The sequence below is a fragment of the Nomia melanderi genome, chromosome 2 (genome assembly GCF_051020985.1).
Source record: "Nomia melanderi isolate GNS246 chromosome 2, iyNomMela1, whole genome shotgun sequence".
In the NCBI taxonomy this organism is placed as follows: domain Eukaryota; kingdom Metazoa; phylum Arthropoda; class Insecta; order Hymenoptera; family Halictidae; genus Nomia; species Nomia melanderi.
In genome coordinates, this window is record NC_135000.1 from 3,052,763 (window position 1) to 3,075,109 (window position 22,347).

The following is a 22,347-nucleotide window of genomic DNA, read 5'->3' on the forward strand; positions in this document are numbered from 1 at the left end:
AGCTAACATTCAACTTCTTCCTCATCGCCAGGGTTTCTTCGTGGCTGTCTTGTACTGTTTCCTGAATGGCGAAGTACGCACGGAACTGTCCAGGGCGATCAGGAGTCAGAGGTTGCCCCGTTTACGCGCTAAATGGCTGTCCAGACCGTCCACCCACTCTAGCAGCACCTGCAGCTGCAATGCTTCAAAGCTGGGCAGAAGGTCCAAGAGGCCACCCTGGTGGAAGGATCCATGGCTCTGTTTCCTTCACGACAGAAATGCTCGACGTTCTACTCACTCGATGGCGAGTACACAAGGTGTCCTCTCTATCCAGACAATCCTCTGGTCTACCTCTAGCAAACGCAACCGAAGACTCCATAAATGGGATCAATCCTCTTAAAAGAACTCGGCCTGGAGAGTCCTTAATCCTGGAAAAACTAAATATCTTATGTATATATCTTTCTTAATAATTAAATATTTTCAATACTTCCTTAAAAAATATCATATTGCATGTTACATGCAATTTTGTTAAAGACTAATATTTTAAAGACAATTAACCCTTTGCACTCTCAGTCGCCATTTGATTGAACGTAGGAAAATTATAAAATGAAAAATTCAATACAAAATGTTGAATAAGGTACTAACACATGAAACAGAAATAAAACAGTTCTGTCCCATAATTTATGTAAGATGTTCCTTTATGTAAGTTGCAAATAATGTTGTTAAATATTTCGTCAGAAAATAATGAATGTCTGTAATGAAAAATATTGTCTAATGCAAAGGGTCAAATAGTATACATAGTATATAAAGAATAATAAATAACAGTATAGAAAGATAGTAATATAATAATGTAAATGATTAGTCAACAAAGCTTCTACTGTTTCTGTACAGTTTTTCTAGGATTAAGACTGCATTGTCTCATGGACCGTTGAATAATTCAAATCCCTCTCAACGTCCAATTCATTTATTGTTCTCAGCACTTGTTTCTGCTTCAGTCCCATCTTCTCACACGCTCTCTGGCTTTCACTAGTTGGCAGTACCCTAAACTAGTTGTTAAACGGTGAGTTTGGATGATTCCAGATATTGGTACGCGAGGAGGTAGTCTAGCCAGCAGCAGGGGGTACCTGGAGATCGCAGGCAACGGTCAAGCAGTGCTTCCTGGTAGTCAGAGCCAGCAACCCAGACACACCTCGCCATTATGCAGCAAATACACAGATCAATCGTTACTCTCTTTCTGCTCTAATGTGAGTCCCTTCGTCACCCTGCTTACACGTAGGTTGCTGCAAAAGTTTCAGTGATCCGCCATTTCTAATGTTGCCATTCAGATATTCCTTATTCTTGTGTAGCTTCAGATGTTTAACTGTAGAAAGTTCTGGCAGAACACACTGGAACATGCGTTAATGTCGAAGGAGAATCTTTTGGAAAAGAGTAAAACCATTAGCTCAAAGCTATTTGTGAAAGGTTTGCAGCAACCCACGTAATCCATGAACAATTGAGGAGAAATGGTTGATTGTTGATCCAGGTATCCGAAATCACACCTTGCACGGGGATGAACACGGATAGGGTCAGGGATCAGCACCGCTGGAGCGACTCAGAGTGCTGTCACCTTGCCTATGAACTGCACAATCTGCACCATGGACCACCATGAGTCCTATTGAATCCTTTTCACTCGGGTTCCTTTGGCATACCGTACGAAACCATCGTTGCACCCAAGAATAAGTGCTGTTATACACTTATTTGACCACTGCAGAGAAAGTTTGAGAGGTCTTTTTGCTGACATTGTTGCTCAAAAGTAATCTGAACCCTGCCATGTTTGTAGAAACATTGTAGAATGAGGATTTTGATTTGACTCTTTGCATTCGAGAAATATTTGGTATAATATGTCAACAGATGCAGCATAGAAATACAATGGTTCTGTCACTTAATTTATGCAAGGTATTCCTTATTTAGTTAGGGAAAATAGCATTGATATTTCATCAGAAAATAATGAACATTTGTCGAGAACAATATTCTCAATTGCGAAGGGTTGATAATTATTTATTTCAAACTGTATGATACTTTTGTACACATATTAATTTCTTCTTCTATATCTTTTATAGTAATTTTCTACAATAGCAGTTCTTTAAAGATTAGGTTTGTCAACGATTGATACAGTTTGATACAGTTTAACCGAGCAATAAAAAACTCCTCAGTTAGCAATTTTTCGATTTGTAAACACTCAAAACATAAATACTCGGCATAAAAGATAACAATCAATCAACATATTTAAGGATCGAATCTGACAACGTTTGATATAGTTTGGTACAGTTTTACAGTAACGAAATTCCCAGTAGAACGATTCAAACCGTTGTTAGACTTTTCAACACTCGGAATGCAAACATTCAAAATAAAAAGAAATAATCTGATATTTTTCTTAAAAACTCAGTCTACAGGTTCAAACATCTACAAACATCCACAAACTTAATTCAAAATTAAATTTAATTTATATTGCTCCACATCTCCAGCTTACTACCATAATAATTTGATACCAACGAGCAACAGTGTAAATACTTTTGCAACGAACCCCTCTCGAATTTACCAACGTCAATCACAAACAAACGCAATCAAACCATTGCTCGAATGAAAATTCGAGCAGAATGGATTAGCTATTTATTTTTGTACATTGTTGCATTTACACACCCGTGGAATTGCAGCGGACCCCATTAACCCGGCTCCGCTTCGACAAAATCGGTCAACAAGCACCGTTCCCATTATAATATTCCCCAGAATCATTACTTCATTTATCGTTCTCAATTAATCCGGGTTAACGAGGTTCCACCGTGCAACGTTCTCTCCTTTGTAAAAAGTGATTAATCAACACATTGCGTGCTGTCCTGTATATTACATGCAGATGGATGTTTTCTATGTGTATACACGTGCGTGTTTATGTGTGTATGTAAGTAGTACACGTGAGTGCGTGTGCGTGGATGTGGTTATTATCATTATCGTGGCGGGAAATGACAATTTTCCGTGTGCAAACGCTTTAATCAATTCGTTATCGTTTTATTAAAATTCCATGGTAACGATCCTATTGATAATTAGAAATCGTTTCTCGATAAAGATCGAGTTAATCCTTAGCATACGTGGATGAAAAAGTCGACTATCTCTATTAGGCAGAGTTTAAATAATTTCTTTATTGTTATCTTAGTTCGTTTTGCGTTGTTACTATCGTTGTCTGTTATTGATCGTTACTTTTATGTTTTATTAAAATCAATGAAAACACTACCAAAAATTATGAGTTTAATAAAACTCATATTTCTAAGAAATATCTTAGAAATATGTATTTATCTGTCGTTTCTACTCTATAAAATGAACTGTAACAACTGATTCATAAAATTTATTGAAAATATTAGAAATGAAGAAAATTAAGAAGTACAATTATTGAAAATATTGAAAATGAGTGTGCTGAGGATTAAATGAAACATATTAATTATTCTAATCCTTGTTTAGCGAAGGTTTCTGATGTTCAAAAGCAATTTTTCCACTTTTGTAACATCCGCGTCGTCGAGCGCACACGGAGATCCCCGATCGAGCACTTCATCGTCAATTACCTCATGAACAAAGAATTTTAGATACTTAATCGTCCGTTTTTCAGTGTAAAATAAATTGTACGATAATATTCTACGTTCCTTTGATCTCGTTGTCCATACGTCGTCTGTGTGTTTCCGCGCGATGCTTGATTCAAAATCCGATCAAATTATTCGTGGACGCATGAATTATACATATCACGATCACGGAGGTGGATTTCGCCAATTTGCAATTAGTATCAGTCTTCGGTTTGCATTCGCATGTGTATGGCTAGCGTTAATTCTATGCCACATGTTATTGATTGTTAATGATGCATTCAAAGTTATTTGAAGAATACTCGTAGAAATCATTTTAAATGCTAAACATCAAGTGTTTTTAATCATTTTTTATAATAATGTCATCTTTCAATGTAATTAGTATAGATGGCTGATATTTATGAGTACTTTCAAGAGACAAATTTTATACTAATAGTATACTATAGTATAATACTATAGGATAGAAATAGAAAAATAAAATTTTTCAATATTTGCAACTGGTGTTTTCTATGAGAATTCTTCAATGAAAATAGAAAATTTAATTTGTAAAATAGAATTACTTCCATTGGCTTGAATTGAAAATTTTAACTTTCTCAGTTTCACCTCCGCGATTCGGTTGTTTTAATGAAATCAAGGTTTCGTTTTAGAAAGGAATTCTGCTCAAAGACTTTTGATCACTGTTTAATTGATTTTTGATCCTGGTCGTCGCGAACACGAGAATTAAGTAGCACTTAAGGGAACATTGTATGTCCGTAATTATTTCACCTCGTGAGCTCTCTATATGTTAGAGATGAGGCCGTTATTAATATTAATAAGAAGTCACGTGTACAAAATGGATAATAAAAAAACAATAGTTGGAAAACAAAAATTATTGGAGAAAATCTGACTTCTATTTCTTCTTAAGAATATTTTTGTTTGAAAGAAAATTATTTTTACTTTTGGGCAATTTATTCATGAAATTAATACCAGTAATAAAAATAAATGTAGAATATTTACAAATATCTATTTTTGTGTAGGGGTTGTTTTATTTTATTTGAGAGATAAAAATAATTTTTCATTTAGAGCAATTTATTCATGAAATTTATACCAGTAATAAAAATAAATGTAGAATATTTACAAATATCTATTTGTGTATAGGGGCTGTTTTATTTTATTTGAAAGATAAAAATAATTTTTCATTTTAAGCAATTTTTTCATGAATAATACCAGTAATAATACCAGTAATAAAAATTAATCTAGATACATTTGTTGATTGATATTTTTGTGTAAGGGTGGTTTTGTTTGGAAGAAGATAGTTTTTAGTTTTGAATAATTTCTTTATGAAATTAATACAAGTTTGTACTAACAATAATTGATTTTTATAAGGTAACTACTTACACATGTATATTTACACAATTGTTTATGGCATCTTGCGTGTTCACATGATCGATCTACGCACGCGATACAATACTTCCCGCGTTTGTTTCGCATCTACTCATTACTTTGCGTGAGAACATCACGCATTGATGATGTAATTTTATTATTTCCTTGATCTGTGTACCGTTGCTCCTGCAATGATCATATACTTTTCAGAAGATATATATTTTTCTGAGGTGTTCCTTTAGAAGAGAGGTCTCTTCAGCTGTTTGTCGAGAATTGATAATTCCGGTGGCTCGCTGAAAAACACAAAATGGTGAATTAGAAATGGCAGGCACAAAAAAGAAATCACACATAATAGGTTCATTAAAAGAAGCTGGTAAATTTTCTTTGAATAGAACTGAATAAATTGAGTAAAATTTAATTTAATTTATATGATACGATTAAACAGTTAGACCAATAGATAGTAGATAAGTCGTAAAACAGTACAATCTACTAAACTAGCAAATAATTCGACGATCAATGCGACAAAAGTGAAAAATAAATCAATCATTATAAACATATTGCGAGGAAAATCGAAATTTCTCAGAATATGATCCTAACAATTTAATGAAATTTAATCTAGATTGTAACTATAGATAATTCTATAGTTGAAAAAGCAGATAATTAATAGATAGATAGTAAAATAATGGAATCTAATAAATTAGTATTTAAATACTACAACAATTCATGTTAGAAAAATAAAAAGAAAATTAACTACTACAAAGTTATCGTATGAAAATTCCAAATCGTTCAATACATGAGTTCAAAAGTATAATAAAGTTCAAATTACTTTGCATGATGTTTATACGTATAATTCAACAATCCACGTACCAGAAACAAAGAAGAAATCAATCGTTATAAATTTATTACAAGAAGCACCTCGCCTAAAGTTCTTAAGGTAAGGGTGGAAAAATTTAATGAATTTTCGTGCAGGCACTAAATCAAAAGGAAATGTCAGAAAATTCAGGGAAATCCCCTTACCATCCGGTGACATTTTCTGCGGCGTCGCAGGTGTTGTACAGTTCGTTGAACGCGTTCCCTTCGCCGCAATTGTGCAACCTCGGGCGACCATTCACGCAAACATAATAATGCTGGCAATCGTGCACGCTCCGATGGAACTGAGGAGCGCCACCGAAGAATCCTTGGTCCCTTGCTTCCGGACACCGGAAGCCGAGGAATGCTGCGGACATTAATTGTTGTCTCGATATGAATAATATTCTGTTAGAAACATGCAAAACGCGTGGCAAACTTCAAAACATTTACAGTAATACCCGCCTAAATGTCACGAAACTCAGGAGCCAGTAGTGACATTCTCGCGGGCAGGGTACAGTTTTTTGACTCGAGCGCGGCTCGACGAAATCAGAGAATAGATACAACGTGAAAACTCAGGAAAAATAAATATACAAGAGAGAAAATTTCATTGTTAATCATAATACCAACGGATTGCTGGGATTCTTCCCATTAAAATGAATCCAAACACGACGCAAATCGGATTAATTTTATCGATTTCAAAAATCCATGTATTTCATTTTGTTATTGATTTCAAACGGATAAAATCAGTCCGATTTATAGCTTGTTTGGGTTCGTTTTAATGGGAAGAATCTCGACTATCCGTTAACGTTACGATTATAAAGGTACGACGAAAATTACTGCAAATGAAATATTCTTTATTGAATGTTTACTTTTTATAATCTAGGTATTTTATTGATGTGTGTATTCTTGGCTATTGAGATGGAGCTTCGTCGGGCTCAAGGATTAAGTGGTTGGAGAAGGTTGGGGGTGAGTCTTAGAAATTTAACCATAGATTTTAGTGACATTTAAGCGGGCATCATTGTAGCACGAAATTAACAAAATCTCTGAATTTAAAAACATTTGACTCATAGCAAAAATTCCCATTAAACTGTTCAATGCAATTTTTTTGATATTATTCTAAATCGACTTTACCTATTTCATGTTATAAATTGCATATGCACTAAATCATAATTCGACGTACCATCACATTTTAACATATTTCATTTGGAAAAACTGTTATGTTTCTTGATTTCGTATAAGACATAAACAAAAAGTAACTACCAAAATTAATGTAAAAAATGTTTAACAGACGACAAAAATTCCCATTAAATTATTCAATGCAATCTTTTTGATATTATTCTAAATCGACTTTACTTATTTCATGTTATAAATTTCATATGGACTAAATCATAATTCGATATACCATCACACGTTAATACATTTCATTTGGGAAAACTGTCATGTTTCTTGATTTCGTATAAGACATAAACAAAAAATAACTACCAAAATTAATTTAAAAAATGTTTAACAGACGACAAAAATTCCCATTAAATTATTCATCACAATCTTTCTCATCTCGATTTTTATAAAAATATACACATTCTTTAACCGATTAGACTTCCTGTCAGAAGAATTTCCTCTGAAATGAAAACGATTGGGATAGAATGAATATCTCGATAATTCTATTCAAGCGTGAAAAATGTCCGCCTGACTTAAGTATGCACTTGTTAGTTGAGAGATTTGTTCAAGCTTATAGATCCTCTTACCCTCTGCGTCGCAATCCGGAACCTGATCCGGCCAGTCGCATCGATACGTTTCCGGATTGAAAGCCAACCCCTCGGGACAATCGAAGACGTAACCCCTGCCCTCTGCGCAATTCATGAATTGGCCGCAGTGCTGGTGATCTCCGACCTTGAAGTATCCATACTGATGGGGACAGTCGTCAGTTGGCTGCGGGGGCTCTATAAAGATTGAAAAACAATCCCTTAAGAAGGGTGGCTTTTTACGAGGGTAAAATCAAGCTCACCTGTCTTCGAGAAATGGGGACATTGAATTCTGATTTTCAAGTGAGAAACTAGTTGAGGATTTAGAATTGATTGAACATTTCTTCAATTTTCTTTTCAATGTCTTTTTACAGGGGTGAAGCTAACCCCAGAAAAATGAACTTTAGAGTATGATGAAATTTAAGTTAATGGAAAAATAGGAAATGGCGTTGTGAAAAGTTAGATTTGATTGAAATATTTTTCTTAGTTTTATTTTCGATGTTTTCGACCAGGGTGAAATTAATTTTATGTGGATGACCTTGGGAAATAGTAAAATTGAAGTGTGTAATTTATCCAATATTGTTTTTAATGTTTTTTACACGCATCCCCCTGAAAATATCAAAGCAAACTGAAGAAAAGGATGAAAAAATAGAGAAGAAAACAAATTTTGTTCAGATCAGTATACAGTTGTGGTAACGTTAAATAAACTCAAGTTTTAAAAAATTGTATAAACCATATATAAGACGTTATAAGAACCTACACAATTGTTAGTGCACACTACTATAAATAAATAACAAAACATAATACATAAATAGATAACTAAAACGATAACCAACTCAATTAACCTCTGACCTACAATATCGCGTCAGACTCATGATGCAAATTTTTAACTGAATTTGACAAATCTAAATATTATTTGCTTTTTTAGATATAAATTAAATATCACTTTTCTATTATCAATCGTTAACCTTTGTAGTAGACGTATAAAGTAGACTAGTAAACTATTAATGATAAAGTAGTTGTATCGATCACAGTTAAGAAATAGATAATACATAAATACTAAATAAATAATAAATAAGTAATAAGTAAATAAATATATATATAAATAAATAATAAATAAATATAGATATAAGATATATAGATATAGATAAATAAGTAATAAGAAAATAAATATATATAAATAAATAATAGATAAACAATATATAGACAATTAATATACTGACGGCGATTAGGTCTGCCCTCGCAGTTGACGTCAATAGGATAACCACAGGGGTAATTGAATCTCGCTTCGGGGTTGAAGAGCAGACCTTCGGGGCATAGCTTCTCTTCTGGTTCGCCGTTGATGCATTCTATGTACGCGTCGCACTGATTAGGGATCGGAAATCGGCCATTTCTCTCCGGGCAAGACGCCGAGGATTGTCTCTCCACCACATTGTGCTCCAACTGGTTCCCTGTGCTTGAGAAACGCTGATAGTGACTCAACGCTGCAACAGACAAGTAACATATTCATTAAAAAACTGAACAATTATCTTTTCGTTTAATGTATGATTTAACTCTATAACAATTATAATACTTTACAATACTTCTATAACCGTTAAGAATATTATTACATAAAGCTGCTGAAAATTCTTTGCCGATACTAATGAAACTGTTAATCAACAAATAGTAATCATTAATTCAACAAAATGTTCTCTGCGTTTATATAGAAATCTAGAAATTAAATTCACTCTCATTTAATACAATTTGAATACGTATTTTTTATCTAATCTGAACATTTTCTACTAGTGTCAAATATAATTATTTATTTTTAATATTTATTTCTATATTTTGTGTGCCTGTAATTTAATTCTATCCGCCTAAATTTAAACATTATATTAGACTGTGTTTAATATATATTTCAGTGTTTTTCTTTATTTTTAATACATCTATACTCGTGTGTTGAATTTAAATACTTAAAATTTAGTTATATTAATTCGATATTTAACCCTTTGCTTTGATATTTGAATTCGAACGTTGCAAATGAATAATTTAATTATTCAAACAGTTACAGATTGATATCCAGTTTTGCTTTTTCTAGTATTTAAGACTTCGATGCACACAACTCAGCCTTTTTATAAAAAAGTTCTCCACAAGTTTAACAAATTCTCGTCCACAAAGGTTTAAACTGGATAAAAGTCTTTCAATTTAACTGTAACGAACCGTATACTGGGTTACCTGGAAATGTGAATTTTAATGAATTCTGCGGCTCCTCCGCATAATAGAGACAGTTGCAATTGCAGATTAAAACATTAAGTAGAATATTACTGCATTATCGTTGTGTAGACTAAAGTAATTTCGCTGTTCAACGGGATTTCAAAATCAGTAGGAATACAGTAACCTTTTGCGTAATATAATTCCGATCCGAGTTAGAGGAAACACCGGCGCAGATGAGACTGTTACGTGGGTCTTAATTTCGAACGGCGGACTATTAAACCGCTGCACGCTGCTTATTTCAATACTCCATGCCGTCTCGTTTCCTAACTGTTTTACGAAACCGACTAATTCGTTTCAGTCGTCACTTTTACTATTATTTTATCCAATTAGTGTACCGGAAAGTGTTAAAATGTGAATAAAAATATGAAACACAGATAAATGTAGAAATAATTAACGATAGAACTACCGAGCAATTAGAGTGATTTTTTATAGTTTTTTATAGCTTTATAGTTTTTCACGAAAGCATCTTAGTTTTCATCAGTGTGGAACAATGATTTCCAGATGGATCATTTTGACTAGCCTGATAATTTTAGTGTTAATGCTGATAATTTTTGAAAATCATAGTTACACGTGAAAAGTGAAGAAAAGATTTAAACGGTTTTTATAAAAAATAAAGAAAGTTTTAAGTGTTATTAGAGGAAAATATAGAATGTCATTTAACACGTTGAATTCCATGAGGATCACCAGTGACCCCCAACCAAATCGAATTATTATAGTTCACCGAATAAAACGATGATTATTTGAAAACATTCCTATATTATTAATAATGCTAATGAATGCGGTGACATTCAGCTACATGAACGTGCATTAATGATAATTAATTAATAAGTAATTTAATCTTAATAAATATTCTATTTTCGTCAGTTCGTGTAATTTGCTCTATGACATCGCGCGGCATTCAACGTGTTAACTTAAGTGACAGTGGAGAAACTACATTAATTACAGTATTGTTTTACATTCAACAATTTACTAATCTCCGTCGCCTTTGCTTTTTATAATCGTGTACAATATTTCTTTTAATATTTATCTCAGCTCTGAACACTTACACGTAATAAATAAGAATATTTGAACTATTTCTGTCATATTGTTATATTTTCGTATGTATTGTTATATTTTGAAAGACACTTGAATAAATTTCCGAGTCACTCTCAACATATTCCGTCCACGAACTACGATCAAATCCAACGGAGAGACGAAGGAAACAAATTTTTCCAATTCGCTACTAGAACCACATCTGAATCCCAGATATTCAAGGAAAGCAGAGGAAGAAGAATTTTTTCAGTTTTCCATGAGTAGGATATCTAAACCAAAAACACATAGGTGAAATAAAGAAAAACGAATTTTCTAATTTTCCACAAGAAAAATCCCTCAATTAAGTAAACACAAGCGAGACAAGAGAAAAGAATTTTTTAATTCCTCAGGAAGAAAATCCCTCATATAAAGGCAAACAAGTAACATAAAGGAAAACTAATTTTTCTAATTTTTCCCGAAAACCATCTTTAAATCTCAAACACACAGGTGAAACAAAGAAAAAATTACTTTTCCACTTTTCGACAAGGAAAATCCCTCAAATAAAGACACACAGATGAGACAAAGGAAAAAAAACTTTCCCATTTTCCACGGGGAAAATCTCTATATCAAAAGCACATAGATGAAACAAAAAGAAATAACGTTTCCAATTTTCCACAAGGAAAATCCTTCAAATAAAGACACATAGATGAGACAGAGAAAAAAGGACTTTCCCATTTTGACACGAGGAAAATCTCTATATCAAAAGCACATAGATGAAACAAAGAAAAAATAATTTTTCCAATTTTCCACGGGCAAGATCTCTATCTGCACAGCACACAGGTGTATGATGGGATTGCGTAACCCTTGGCCCGTTACATAACGCGACCACCTTGAAGACGAGAGAACCGGTCGTCGAGCGTGCACACGCGCACGCTGAACTCCACGGAGAAAGTTCGGCGATGGGATTCGACCTCCGCGGCAGCGCCGGGCCTGCATTAGCATAAGCCACCTTACGAAACCTGGTTCTGAGGATTCTGCTCCGATTGGACGCCCGCGGCGCGACAGACCGCCGGATTCACCTGTTTCCGGAAGCTGTTGCCCTGGGATCATCAATGGGATTTATGTAACGCGTTGGGAAACGATTGACGTCGGGTAAGTCCCTAGATTTGTGGTTTCAGAACAATTATAATATAGCTTGATTAATTTTCAGTGAAAGTGGTAATTGAATTAAAATTAACCAAACTATATTATAATTGTTCTCAAAGCAAACTTATAGGAACTTACTCGATGGCAAACGTTTCTCAATACAGTACATAAATTCCCGAAAAAAATAAACGCAACAATAACTTTCAGAAATCATTAGAGTTAACAATCTCTATTTAATACATTCAATAACTTTCTGAAAGTTACTGTTGCGTTTATTTTTTTCAGGAATTTATGTAATGTATTGAGAAACGTTTACCATCGAGTAAGTTCCTATAAGTTTGCTTTGAGAACAATTACAATACAGTTTGGTTAATTTTAATTAAAAGTGGTGATTGAATGTTAACTCTAGCGATTTTTGAAAGTTATTGTTGCGTTTCGTTTTTTCGGAAGTTTATGTAATGTATGGAGAAACGTTTGACACCAGAGAAGTCTCTAGAAGTTTGGTTTGAAAGCAATTATAATGTAGCGTTATTTATGTTGATTAAGAGAGATAATTCAGTACTACATCTTGCAATTTTTGGAAGCTATTATTGCTCCTAGTTTTTTGAAAATGTATGTAACGCGTTGGGCAGCGTTTGGCATCGAATAAGTTCTTAGGTTTGTGTTGTAAGAACAATTATAATGTAGTTGTGATTAATTTTTATCAAAAAAGGTAACTGCTAACTAGATTTTTGAAAGTTATTGTTGCTCTTAGTTTCTGTGGGAATTGATATAATGTATTGGGAAACGTTTGGAATTAAACAAGTCCCTAGAATTTTGGTTCTACATTAAGTAGAACAAAGTTTGATCACTTTCAAGAGCCTTCATATTAATTAAAGGAGGTAATTGGGTACTATATCTTGCGACTTTTGGAAGTTAACGATGCTCTGAGTCCTTAAAACCATCTCAGAATTTTGTATAATGTATTGAGAAACGTTTAGTACCTCGTAAACCTCCAAAATTTCAGTTTAAGTCCAATTATATTATAAATTCAATTACCATTGATACTCTTCATTTCGATGAAAAAAAGTAATTACATTCTACAGTCTGCTATCTTTAAACACGGTTGTTACTTTAAATCTCTAAATTCTTTCTAAGTGTTCGCACAATGCGTTTAAAAAAGGTTGTCACCCCATAAATCCTTCGAACTTCGGTGTAAGTTCCATTGTAAATCCCTTAGATCTCACTTCGAACTCAACGACAAAATAGTTTGAATGCCTTCGATGTTCTTTCTTTCAATTAAAAGAGGTAACTGAATGCAAGATCTTGCAATTACCCGAGGCTGTCGTTGCCCTGAGCCTCTGAGATCATCCTAGGAATTTATATAACTTGTTGGGAAACATTGGCCAACCAGTAAAACCCTCGAACTATAGCCTCAGCTCAATTAAAATGAAGCTCGATCAACTCTAAGATTCTTAGTCTTGATTAAAGGAGATAATGGATTGCTAGATTTTGCAGTTTCCGGAAGCTGTCACTCAGCCGAGCCTTTAAAATCATTCTAATCAATTACGTAACCAATTACAGAAAGATCGTAGCCTATAAATCCTTTAGAACACCGACAAAGTTCGATCACTGCTATTCAATCATGTCTGAGCTGTTATTTTAATATTCTTTGAATTGCTGTCTAAATTGAATTATTATAATTATTCATCAGTATACTATTTCAAATCTATGTATTAATACTTAATTCAATTTATTTGGGAATGCATGAGATTTATGTTGAAAATAAAATTATTATTTTATTCTTCTGATTATTTATAATTAGAAAATATAACTTTATTACTTCTAATCTTATAATTTCATTATGTAGTTTCAGTTTATTTTCCAGGAAAGAAAAGTTCTACAACGATTATCACTTTCGAAGCTAATGAGGTACCCATTCAAAGTCTCCACAGTTTTCCTGGTCGGGAGTAAACAAAGCTAGTTGATCGATTATTCATACGAGAGATAATTGAGTGGTTAAAAATAATAGTGGTCTGACTTCTATTTCTGAATTTCTGAATACTGTTGAATTAATTAAACGCTAATACTGCCATTACTAATATTAATAGTAATTAATAATTGTAATTAATATAATTAATAACATTAGTATTAATAACTGCAGGTAATTAATAATAATATCATTAATAATAATAACTATTAGTAATTAATATTACTAATATTATTAATATTGATAACTAATACTAATTAATATTACCATGCAATATCATTAATACTAATAACGAGTAGCAACTGATATTACCAATATCGTCACTACTGATAAGTAGTACTAATTAATATTACTATATAATATCATGAATATTCATAACTAGTAATAATCAATATTCCTAATATCATTACATATCAACAGTAATCGATATCACTATCTAATATCATCAACATTAGTAACTACCACTAATTAACATAACTAACACCATCAATACCGAAAATTAATATCAATTAATATTATCAATAACGTCAACATCAATAACCAACACCAACCAATACAATTAATAACATTGCAATATTATCCAATCAATCCCACATTCCACAAATCCTTTTTCCCTGAAGATCTCAGTAACAATGTAGTTGGACCATTATTCCAAACCATTCGATTACCAAAAGGAGATTCATTGCTTCTTCCACGATTGAATGAGCCGATAAAAAACAAAGATACGTATAGTGTCATTGAGATTCGACGCGTGACAGGCTACCATTGAAATATTCAACGCCATCGGCGGCGTTGCGTCACTTGTCACTCTCCGAGGCGCTCGGGGACGAAGCCTGAAAGTTCGGACGATTCAAGCCGCGGGAATCCCGAAGGATGCGCTGGTGGTATGCAAATGAAACGTCCAGGAATTTCTGTTAATATACAGCTGCTGTTTCAATGTCGGTCAGAACGATGAATATTCCGAGTTCACGCTTCTGGGAACTGATGGACACCAGCATGACGGACTAAAAAGGATTAAGGACTTCAAGAATGTATATACAGACAGCTGATAGGCAAATCTGTTTCCACAGGAGCTGGACTACTGCAAAATTCCATTTTTTCCAGAGTCCATCAAGTTCCGAGAAGAATTTTGAAAATGTTTCAAGTGCTTTGTTAATCTCTTCAGGGATAGTGTTCATTTGATTTTAGTTTAGTTTGATGAATCCATCAAACGAGCAGTTGCTTCGTCTTCGTATAATTTTCATAACCGTCTTTGTCTGTCTTCGTATCGTTCAGTTCGTATCAATTTGAAGGAAATCAACTGCAGTCAGACGTACTAAAATCATCTTTGTCTATTCTGAGCAAAAAATTCGCGAACCACATCAGAAATAAGGAATAAGAGCATCAACCCCTAGTTTTCAGCTGGATACCCTAAAAAGCTAACCCAAACAACTACCCATCCGCTACAGTTGATCTTCCTGAGAGTCCTCAAAGAAATCCTGAAAATTAACACGTTCGCGGACACGGTCAAATTTGGAATACTCTTACTGCATACTGCGTCATTCTTGCAATTGTTTCACGTAATATGTTGTTCGTATAATTTTCACACATTTCAAGTGTAGTGGACGAACCTAACAAAGCTTTAAAGGTTTACGTAAATGTCATATACGCGTGGCATTTTGATATAGCCATATGTGACGCCCGAACGTGTTAAACGTTTTATAATATCTGCATTCAATATTTAATGTTTATATCTTGATAATATTGTATGAATGAAGGCTGCATCTCGCGTTTGAAGTCTAAAGGACTTAAAACCTTAATATGAAGTTTATTCGTGCGAAGCATTAGTGTCCTGATGTGAGACTCAGCCAATATTTGTGGCGTTTACCACTGATGCTGCCTTAGTGCGCAGCTTGGCAACAAGGGAAAGTGTTAGGGAGGATCGAACCGTGCACAACATTCGTCACCGCGTTAGGACGATTTCACAGAAATCCCCGGCGCCGCTTTCACGCGTGATCTCTGCAGGACTCGGAGATCTACTATTGGATGATCATCGCTTGATGTCTAGCCAAACTGCACAGGGACAAGACAGGTCTACCGCTAGAGATTTTGTTTATGGTTTTCATTGATTACGCGTCACTGTATTGTTAATAGCAAATTAGTATCGAAATAAGATGAGACAAGATGAAAGCTAAGCAATGAGACCCCTATTCCTCAGTCTAGCCATCGAGTGATGTCCTAACTATATCATTATAAAATCACTTGATGTTTAGCAAGAATTAACAGGGACAAGACAGGTCTACCGCTAGAGACTTTGTTTATGGTCCTCATTGATTACATGTCACTGTATTGTCAATAGCAAATTAGTATCGAAAATGAGATGAAAGCTGATCAATGAGACGTTCATACCTCAGCCTAGCCATCCAGTGATGTCCTAACTATATCATTATAAAATCACTTGATGTTTAGCAAGAATTAACAGGGACAAGACAGGTCTACCGCTAGAGACTTTGTTTATGGTCTTCATTGATTACATGTCACTGTATTGTCAATAGCACATTAGTATCGAAAATGAGATGAAAGCTGATCAATGAGACCCCCATTCCTGAGTCTAGCCATCCAGTGATCTAGTACTCACGGGTCCCGAGCGCGATCACGCCGCAGGCAATCGCCAGATGAACGATCGTCTTCGAGGCCATCACGAGCTGCTGTCGTCCCGCTCCCGAAACAGGCACTACGTCCGTGCGCCTCTTCCCGGCGAGCTTTTATCATCTTCGCCGGCTGCCGGAGAGGAGAGGCGAGGTAGAAACCGACAGACGACGTGGTTCGTCGCGATTTTCTCATCCGTGGACCCCGACCGCGTTGTCCTCGGGCCTTTTTTTCGGGTGCCGTTGCGCAACCTTTCTATTTTCGTCCGTTATTCCCTTGCGATCGGCCCGATCGTTGCAATTATGATCGGGGATTGGAAAGCTCCGGAAAATAACTATTTAACCCTCATTCGATAAATATTGAATGTTAATAATTATTACCTGTGTGACATTTGCCTTGATGATATTGTAAATTGTAATTTAATAAATAACATTATTCAATGATTAATATTAAATTGTTATTATTCTTATTTATTCAATGAATATTGAATATTACTCTTACCAATTACTATCTCTGTGATATTTGCTTTATTATTGTTGTAAATTGTAATTTAACAAATAACGTTGTTGAATGAATAAGTATTGAAATTATTCTAAATTGTTCGATGAATATTGAATATGATTGATTATTGTCTCCATATACTTGTTTTATTTATCCGAAATGCTGATACAAGTGCAATATCCGTCGCAGTAATCGAGTTCTCCAAAATGGCGGAGATGGAGGTAGCCGTTTGAATCCTTTAAACGGTCTAACAAGCGAAGAGATGAATTTTCTTGGTTTCTGTTAATTCACCATAATGTGTGGACAACGTTGCGAACCCGTTGCCGCGAAGAAAAGGTTCGTGAACGTCCGAGACGCAGAAAAGAAACGAAGCAAATGTCAAGGCCCTGGTTTCACGACGCGCGAGGCTCGTTTCTTTTCTAATCGCGGAACTTTCGTTCAATATTGCGCAAATCCTGCCTCTCTTCGTCATTTTCTCCGCGTTTCTTCTTCGATCGCGGAAGATGCCATCGGTCCTGCAACGTTTAAAATACCGGAGCCGAGTGAAACTCGAAGAATCCTCGTTGCAGCCGCATAGAAGGAAATATTCAAGTTTGACAATAATTAATGTGGCTTTTTAACATGGTTTTGGAATTTGCTATTCGAAAAAATAATAAAAATTAATCTGTAATATAATTATGTAATTTAATTAATAATTAGATATGTACAATAATTTTTAATTATTAATTATTAATCATTAAATATATATTATTAATTTTTTATTACGATTATTCACTTCATACTTTCGGTATACGTAAAATGTTTCTAAATTCGATTGTTTAGTTTATCATGGAAATTCACAACCTTGTGACGCAAAAACAACGTTGAAAAATTTTATTAGTAACAGTTTCAAATTTCAAAAATCTTTGAAACTTCTCAAAGAAAGAAGTAGGGAAGGTCCCGCTATTAAAATTCATTGGGATTCGCTGGGATAGGAGAATAATTATTATAATACGAAAAAGTAAATAAGTAACGAGCTGGTACGGTATCAATTCAGAATGATGTTTTATTGACAGTGATTGACTGTAGGTTATATAGACACAAAGAATTTACATAAATATACATGATAAGTCATTTCAGATTGTAACTTGATGTATCTGTATTATTTTTATTCATATATATTCTAACAGTATGTAATAAATATTATTTAATAAACATATGAACAAAAACAATACAGATACTACAAGTTGCAATCTGAAATGACTTTATATTTGTATACTAATATATATAGTAATAATAATAATAAAATAAAAATTATATATACATAATAATATTAATCATAACACATAATATTAATTAATGTAGTAATATAATATTTCTGAGCAACAAAGCATTTGTTCTAAAGTAATCAATATAGTCTGAATTATTCTTCCTTAAATACTATACGTCCTTATTTGAATTAGTAAAATCCATTGAATTATTGGCAGAGTACTTAAAAATAGAAGTGCAATGCGTTAAATATCGTAATAAATAAATAAACTGAAGATTGACACCATTTCACCTTTCTGCTCTTGGCAAAGAACGTAATTGTGGGAGAAAGACAGAGAAACCAAAATCTTTTCGCATAAAATCCGTGGAAAATTCGTCCTGCATTACTAAGAACACAGAACAGTAATGGAGGTATTAGATAAAGAGAGGTTATGTTTAGAGTGAGACGTACATACATATATACGTTCTTTCTCTCGCCATGTTTGAATATTTCTAGCTGCAATGTGAGCTCGAGATTATTTGCTATTTACTCATTGTTCAGGCATATTTTCTGAAATTTTATGATTTAAACAATTAGAGAAGAGTTGTAGCTATATTCACATACGTATTTCGTGCTGGCGTTCAACATACTTAATTAGAAAAAGCGTATTCAATACTTACGTTATTCCCGTCTCCTTTCAGTGACAACATTCGATACATGATAATTCTTTAATTACACCGCGTTGTGACACAATTTATGAACTTTTGTTACTGGAGAAGATACTGCATGCTATCAGTGAGATTAACACAGCATCCTCGCTCCCAGAAGATTGAGGAATAATTAATATTTAATTAAGTTTCACTTTAGTAAGGTTTATTGCAGGCAGCAAGATACGTCAGCACACGAACGCGATATGTATAATAATTAAATTAATGTGTGCAAAGATATAATTATATATAATTAGAGATATAATTAAGATATAATTACATAATTTCACCTGTCCTCCAAATTCTACTTTTGTTCCATTCACTTTGGCTTAAATTCCATCAGTTAATTTTTTACAGTAATAATTAATTCCATCAAATTAATATTTCAACCTCGTTTCAGTTCAATCTCACTTTTCCTTTAATATGAATATCATATTGATTTCATAATAATGCAATTTCAATTTAACTTATCTCAGCTTCGTTTCAGTTGAATCTCACTTCCCATTTATGTAATATCAATGTGACACTGATTACTTATTGATATAATTTTTATTTTATTTTATTTTCCTATTACTATAACTCCTTTACAACGATGCTATCATTATTTTACAAATATATTACAATTATGTTACAAATTTGCCTTAAGAAAGAAGAACTCTGCTAAGGAATTTAATATTACTCTTCCTTAGGGATTATATATTCTTCCTTTAAATTACTCTTCCTAAGGGATTATAGATTCAAAATAATATCGAGATAAAGGCTACAAATTAAAATAAACTAATTTAAACGAACCTTTCCAAAACAACGAATAATTCTTGCCATTCTGTACATTGCATATAACGCGTACAGCGGCAAGAATTATCTGCTTCCAAAGAATTCGCGTTTTGACGGTGGCGCCATCCGTGGTAAAATGCTCAAACTGGTAGACAAATGTTACCGATGCAGAAATTCACTCGGACTGACTGTGGCGCCATCCGTTTCAAAACGCTAGAACTGTTAGACAGCAGAGTTCGCACGTTTCACAGAAGATGGAGAGACTTCATCTTGGTTGTGACGTGTTTCTATATTCAATATATTATTTATTTAAAATGTTCACTAAATTATAACGTTGTAATATTTTATCAACCAACTTCCATAACGGTTTGTTTCTAATTGAATATTTACAAGAAGAATATCACGAATATTAACAAAAGAATTTTAAATATATAATTAAACGAGATTTTTAATAAACAGAAATTTACTTTATCTACAAATAGAACCCGATTTTACCGACAACATTGGCTACATGGTTGTAATATCTGTTTCTACTTGTAAATAAAGTAAATTTATATTTGTGATTAAAAATTGTAGGACACACTTCTTTTCATTTTAGTATAGGCAGCTGCGTTTAGAGCGATTAGTATAATATTATGTGTAATAGGAATAAGTACATTAAACATAAGATTCGGAATTAGAAAGGAAGTTCGATGGAGTTCAGTTGTCATGAATATTCAATATATCCCATTGCATACGCATATACGATATAAGAACAACAACGATATACATCTCTACTAGCCTGTAGATGGTAAATTAAATCCAATACAGGAAAGAATCCTAAATAAAGGAAATAGATTTCTTTAGTTTCTCTTCTTACAAATCAATTGAGCAAATTAGCTTTGTGTCGCGTTAATAAACTTAGAAAGCCATCGGGTATAACAAAATTATTATTGCTTCAAGAGATCGTACAGCGACTGTCGATAACTGATTAAAAGATTTTTACCTGACACATTAACACATTCGCTACCACCGCTTATTTTGGTGACGCTCTTTTCAATTATAATATTTTCTTCAATTCATCAAATCTTCTAAACAAAATATTAGAAAAATGAGACTGAAACGAATCATTGAGTTCCTAAGTATAATGTCGTAGTTTATCATTTCTAATAATAATATCTATAGGATTAATTTCATTTTCATTATGTAAAATATAGGATTACGGTCGTTACAAATACGTGACACTGGTAGCGAACGTGTTAACACGTTGACTGCCACGAGAATTTCTAGCGTTTTGAATAGTAATACTCAATCTTAATGATTTAGTATTACAATAATCGTATTACGCTATGATCTAGCTACTTATGTTACTAAATATTTTTATTTAAAATCAAGTTTTTCATTGTAATTGTTCTTCAGCAATTTGGAAGCTTCGGCCATCGGTGACCACCGTGGCAGTCAAAGTGTCAAATATAACTCTACACGTTCTTTGGATTAATGACTTTCTGACTGCAAAGAATAATGTAAATTTTAGAATACGCTTTTCAGTTATTGTAAACGTTTATTCCATCCATTAAAAGTTCTTCAAAGGGACAAGACGTGTTTTGTCTTTTCTCCTTAACCCCTTGACATATTATTTACTTTCTCTACTAAGCTCGTGTAACATTCTACTATCGGCAATTTGGAAGAGAAACAACAGAATTTTCCATTCTACTTTAAGCAGAAATTTAATTTCAAGATAATACATTGATAATAGCAAAATGGTTTTTTGCTTTGATCCGTGAGAAATAAACAACATTGATTTTTGTTAAATCAATCTAGAAATCTTCATCGTGAATCTCACTCGTCATTGTATGGCAAGGGGTTAAAGCTAACGCGTGAACTCCCACGTCGGTATTAATTGTCTACCAGTTTGAGCATTTTGCCACAGATGACACTGTCAGTTGAAAATTGCGGTGTTATCTTTATTCAATATATTTATTTACAATATTCTCTAAATTATTATGTTCAAATAATTTTGTCAATCAACTTCTATGACGGCTTGTTTCTAACTATTTACAAAAAGAGAGTCACGGATATTAACACAAGAACTTTAAAATGTGAAGTTAACACGAATTACCGAGCACATAACCATCTTTTTAAAATTTCTTTAGAAAAGCTATAAGCCTGAATTTATTAAGATTTTAGTTGGCTTATATTTCAGTGTATTACGAAGTCAGCTTCTTTAATAATTTCTTAGAGAAGCATCTGTACCTTCTGAATGATTGTAAAAGAAGAAATTAGGAATTGGTCATTTTGATCCACCTGGTAGGTCTAGTGTTAGACAATAACTAATAACAAATAGAAATTAACTTTATCTGCAAGTAGAAACCGACATTACTAACACATTGGCTACAAAATGCAGATTTTTGGAAGCAGATAATTCTTGCCGCTATACGCACTATATAGATATGTACAGAATGACAAGCATTATTCGCCGTACTCTAATTTCAGAAAGCGTTTAACCAGTTAAGTGTGGAATTTAGTTTGAAAAATCTCTCATTGTGTACGCAATAAAATCAAATAATGAAGTGTATACTCGTTAAATGCAGGCCAAATGCACTTAAAATACATCCTA

At 33.4% G+C, this 22,347-nt stretch overlaps 2 protein-coding genes across 5 annotated transcripts in view; one reads left to right on the forward strand and one right to left on the reverse strand.

Moving 5' to 3' along the window:
- The window catches only part of LOC116425852 (parathyroid hormone/parathyroid hormone-related peptide receptor), a 95,157-nt gene extending 90,590 nt beyond the window's left edge, over positions 1–4,567 (forward strand). For 3 of the 4 annotated variants that reach the window (XM_031974076.2, XM_076374203.1, XM_031974075.2), the window contains 3 exons: positions 32–296; positions 1,060–1,223; positions 1,502–4,567. In XM_031974076.2, the coding sequence (XP_031829936.1) occupies positions 32–296; positions 1,060–1,223; positions 1,502–1,627 (555 nt within the window). In that variant the 3' untranslated portion in view covers positions 1,628–4,567. Of the gene's footprint in view, positions 1–31; positions 297–1,059; positions 1,224–1,501 lie in introns of those variants that run through there. The other variant, XM_031974077.2, reaches the window with a different exon arrangement.
- A 187-nt stretch (positions 4,568–4,754) lies between these two features.
- LOC116425892 (protein obstructor-E) lies at positions 4,755–16,635 on the reverse strand. The gene is made up of 5 exons (XM_031974169.2): positions 16,531–16,635; positions 8,758–9,018; positions 7,538–7,732; positions 5,961–6,159; positions 4,755–5,236 (listed from the first exon to the last, which is right to left on the reverse strand). Exons 1-5 carry the CDS (start codon positions 16,589–16,591, stop codon positions 5,182–5,184), a joined length of 771 nt encoding a protein of 256 aa, XP_031830029.1. The 5' UTR covers positions 16,592–16,635; the 3' UTR covers positions 4,755–5,181.
- Between the last annotated feature and the right edge of the window lie 5,712 nt (positions 16,636–22,347).

Coding starts and splice junctions, on each gene's coding strand:
- LOC116425892 (XM_031974169.2), bottom strand. CDS start 16,591: ATGGCCTCGAAGACGATCGTTCATCTGGCGATTGCCTGCGGCGTGATC. Junction 6,160..7,537: donor TCCGGATTGCGACGCAGAGG/GTAAGAGGATCT, acceptor TAATGTCCGCAG/CATTCCTCGGCTTCCGGTGT. Junction 5,237..5,960: donor GCAGAAAATGTCACCGGATG/GTAAGGGGATTT, acceptor TGTGTTTTTCAG/CGAGCCACCGGAATTATCAA.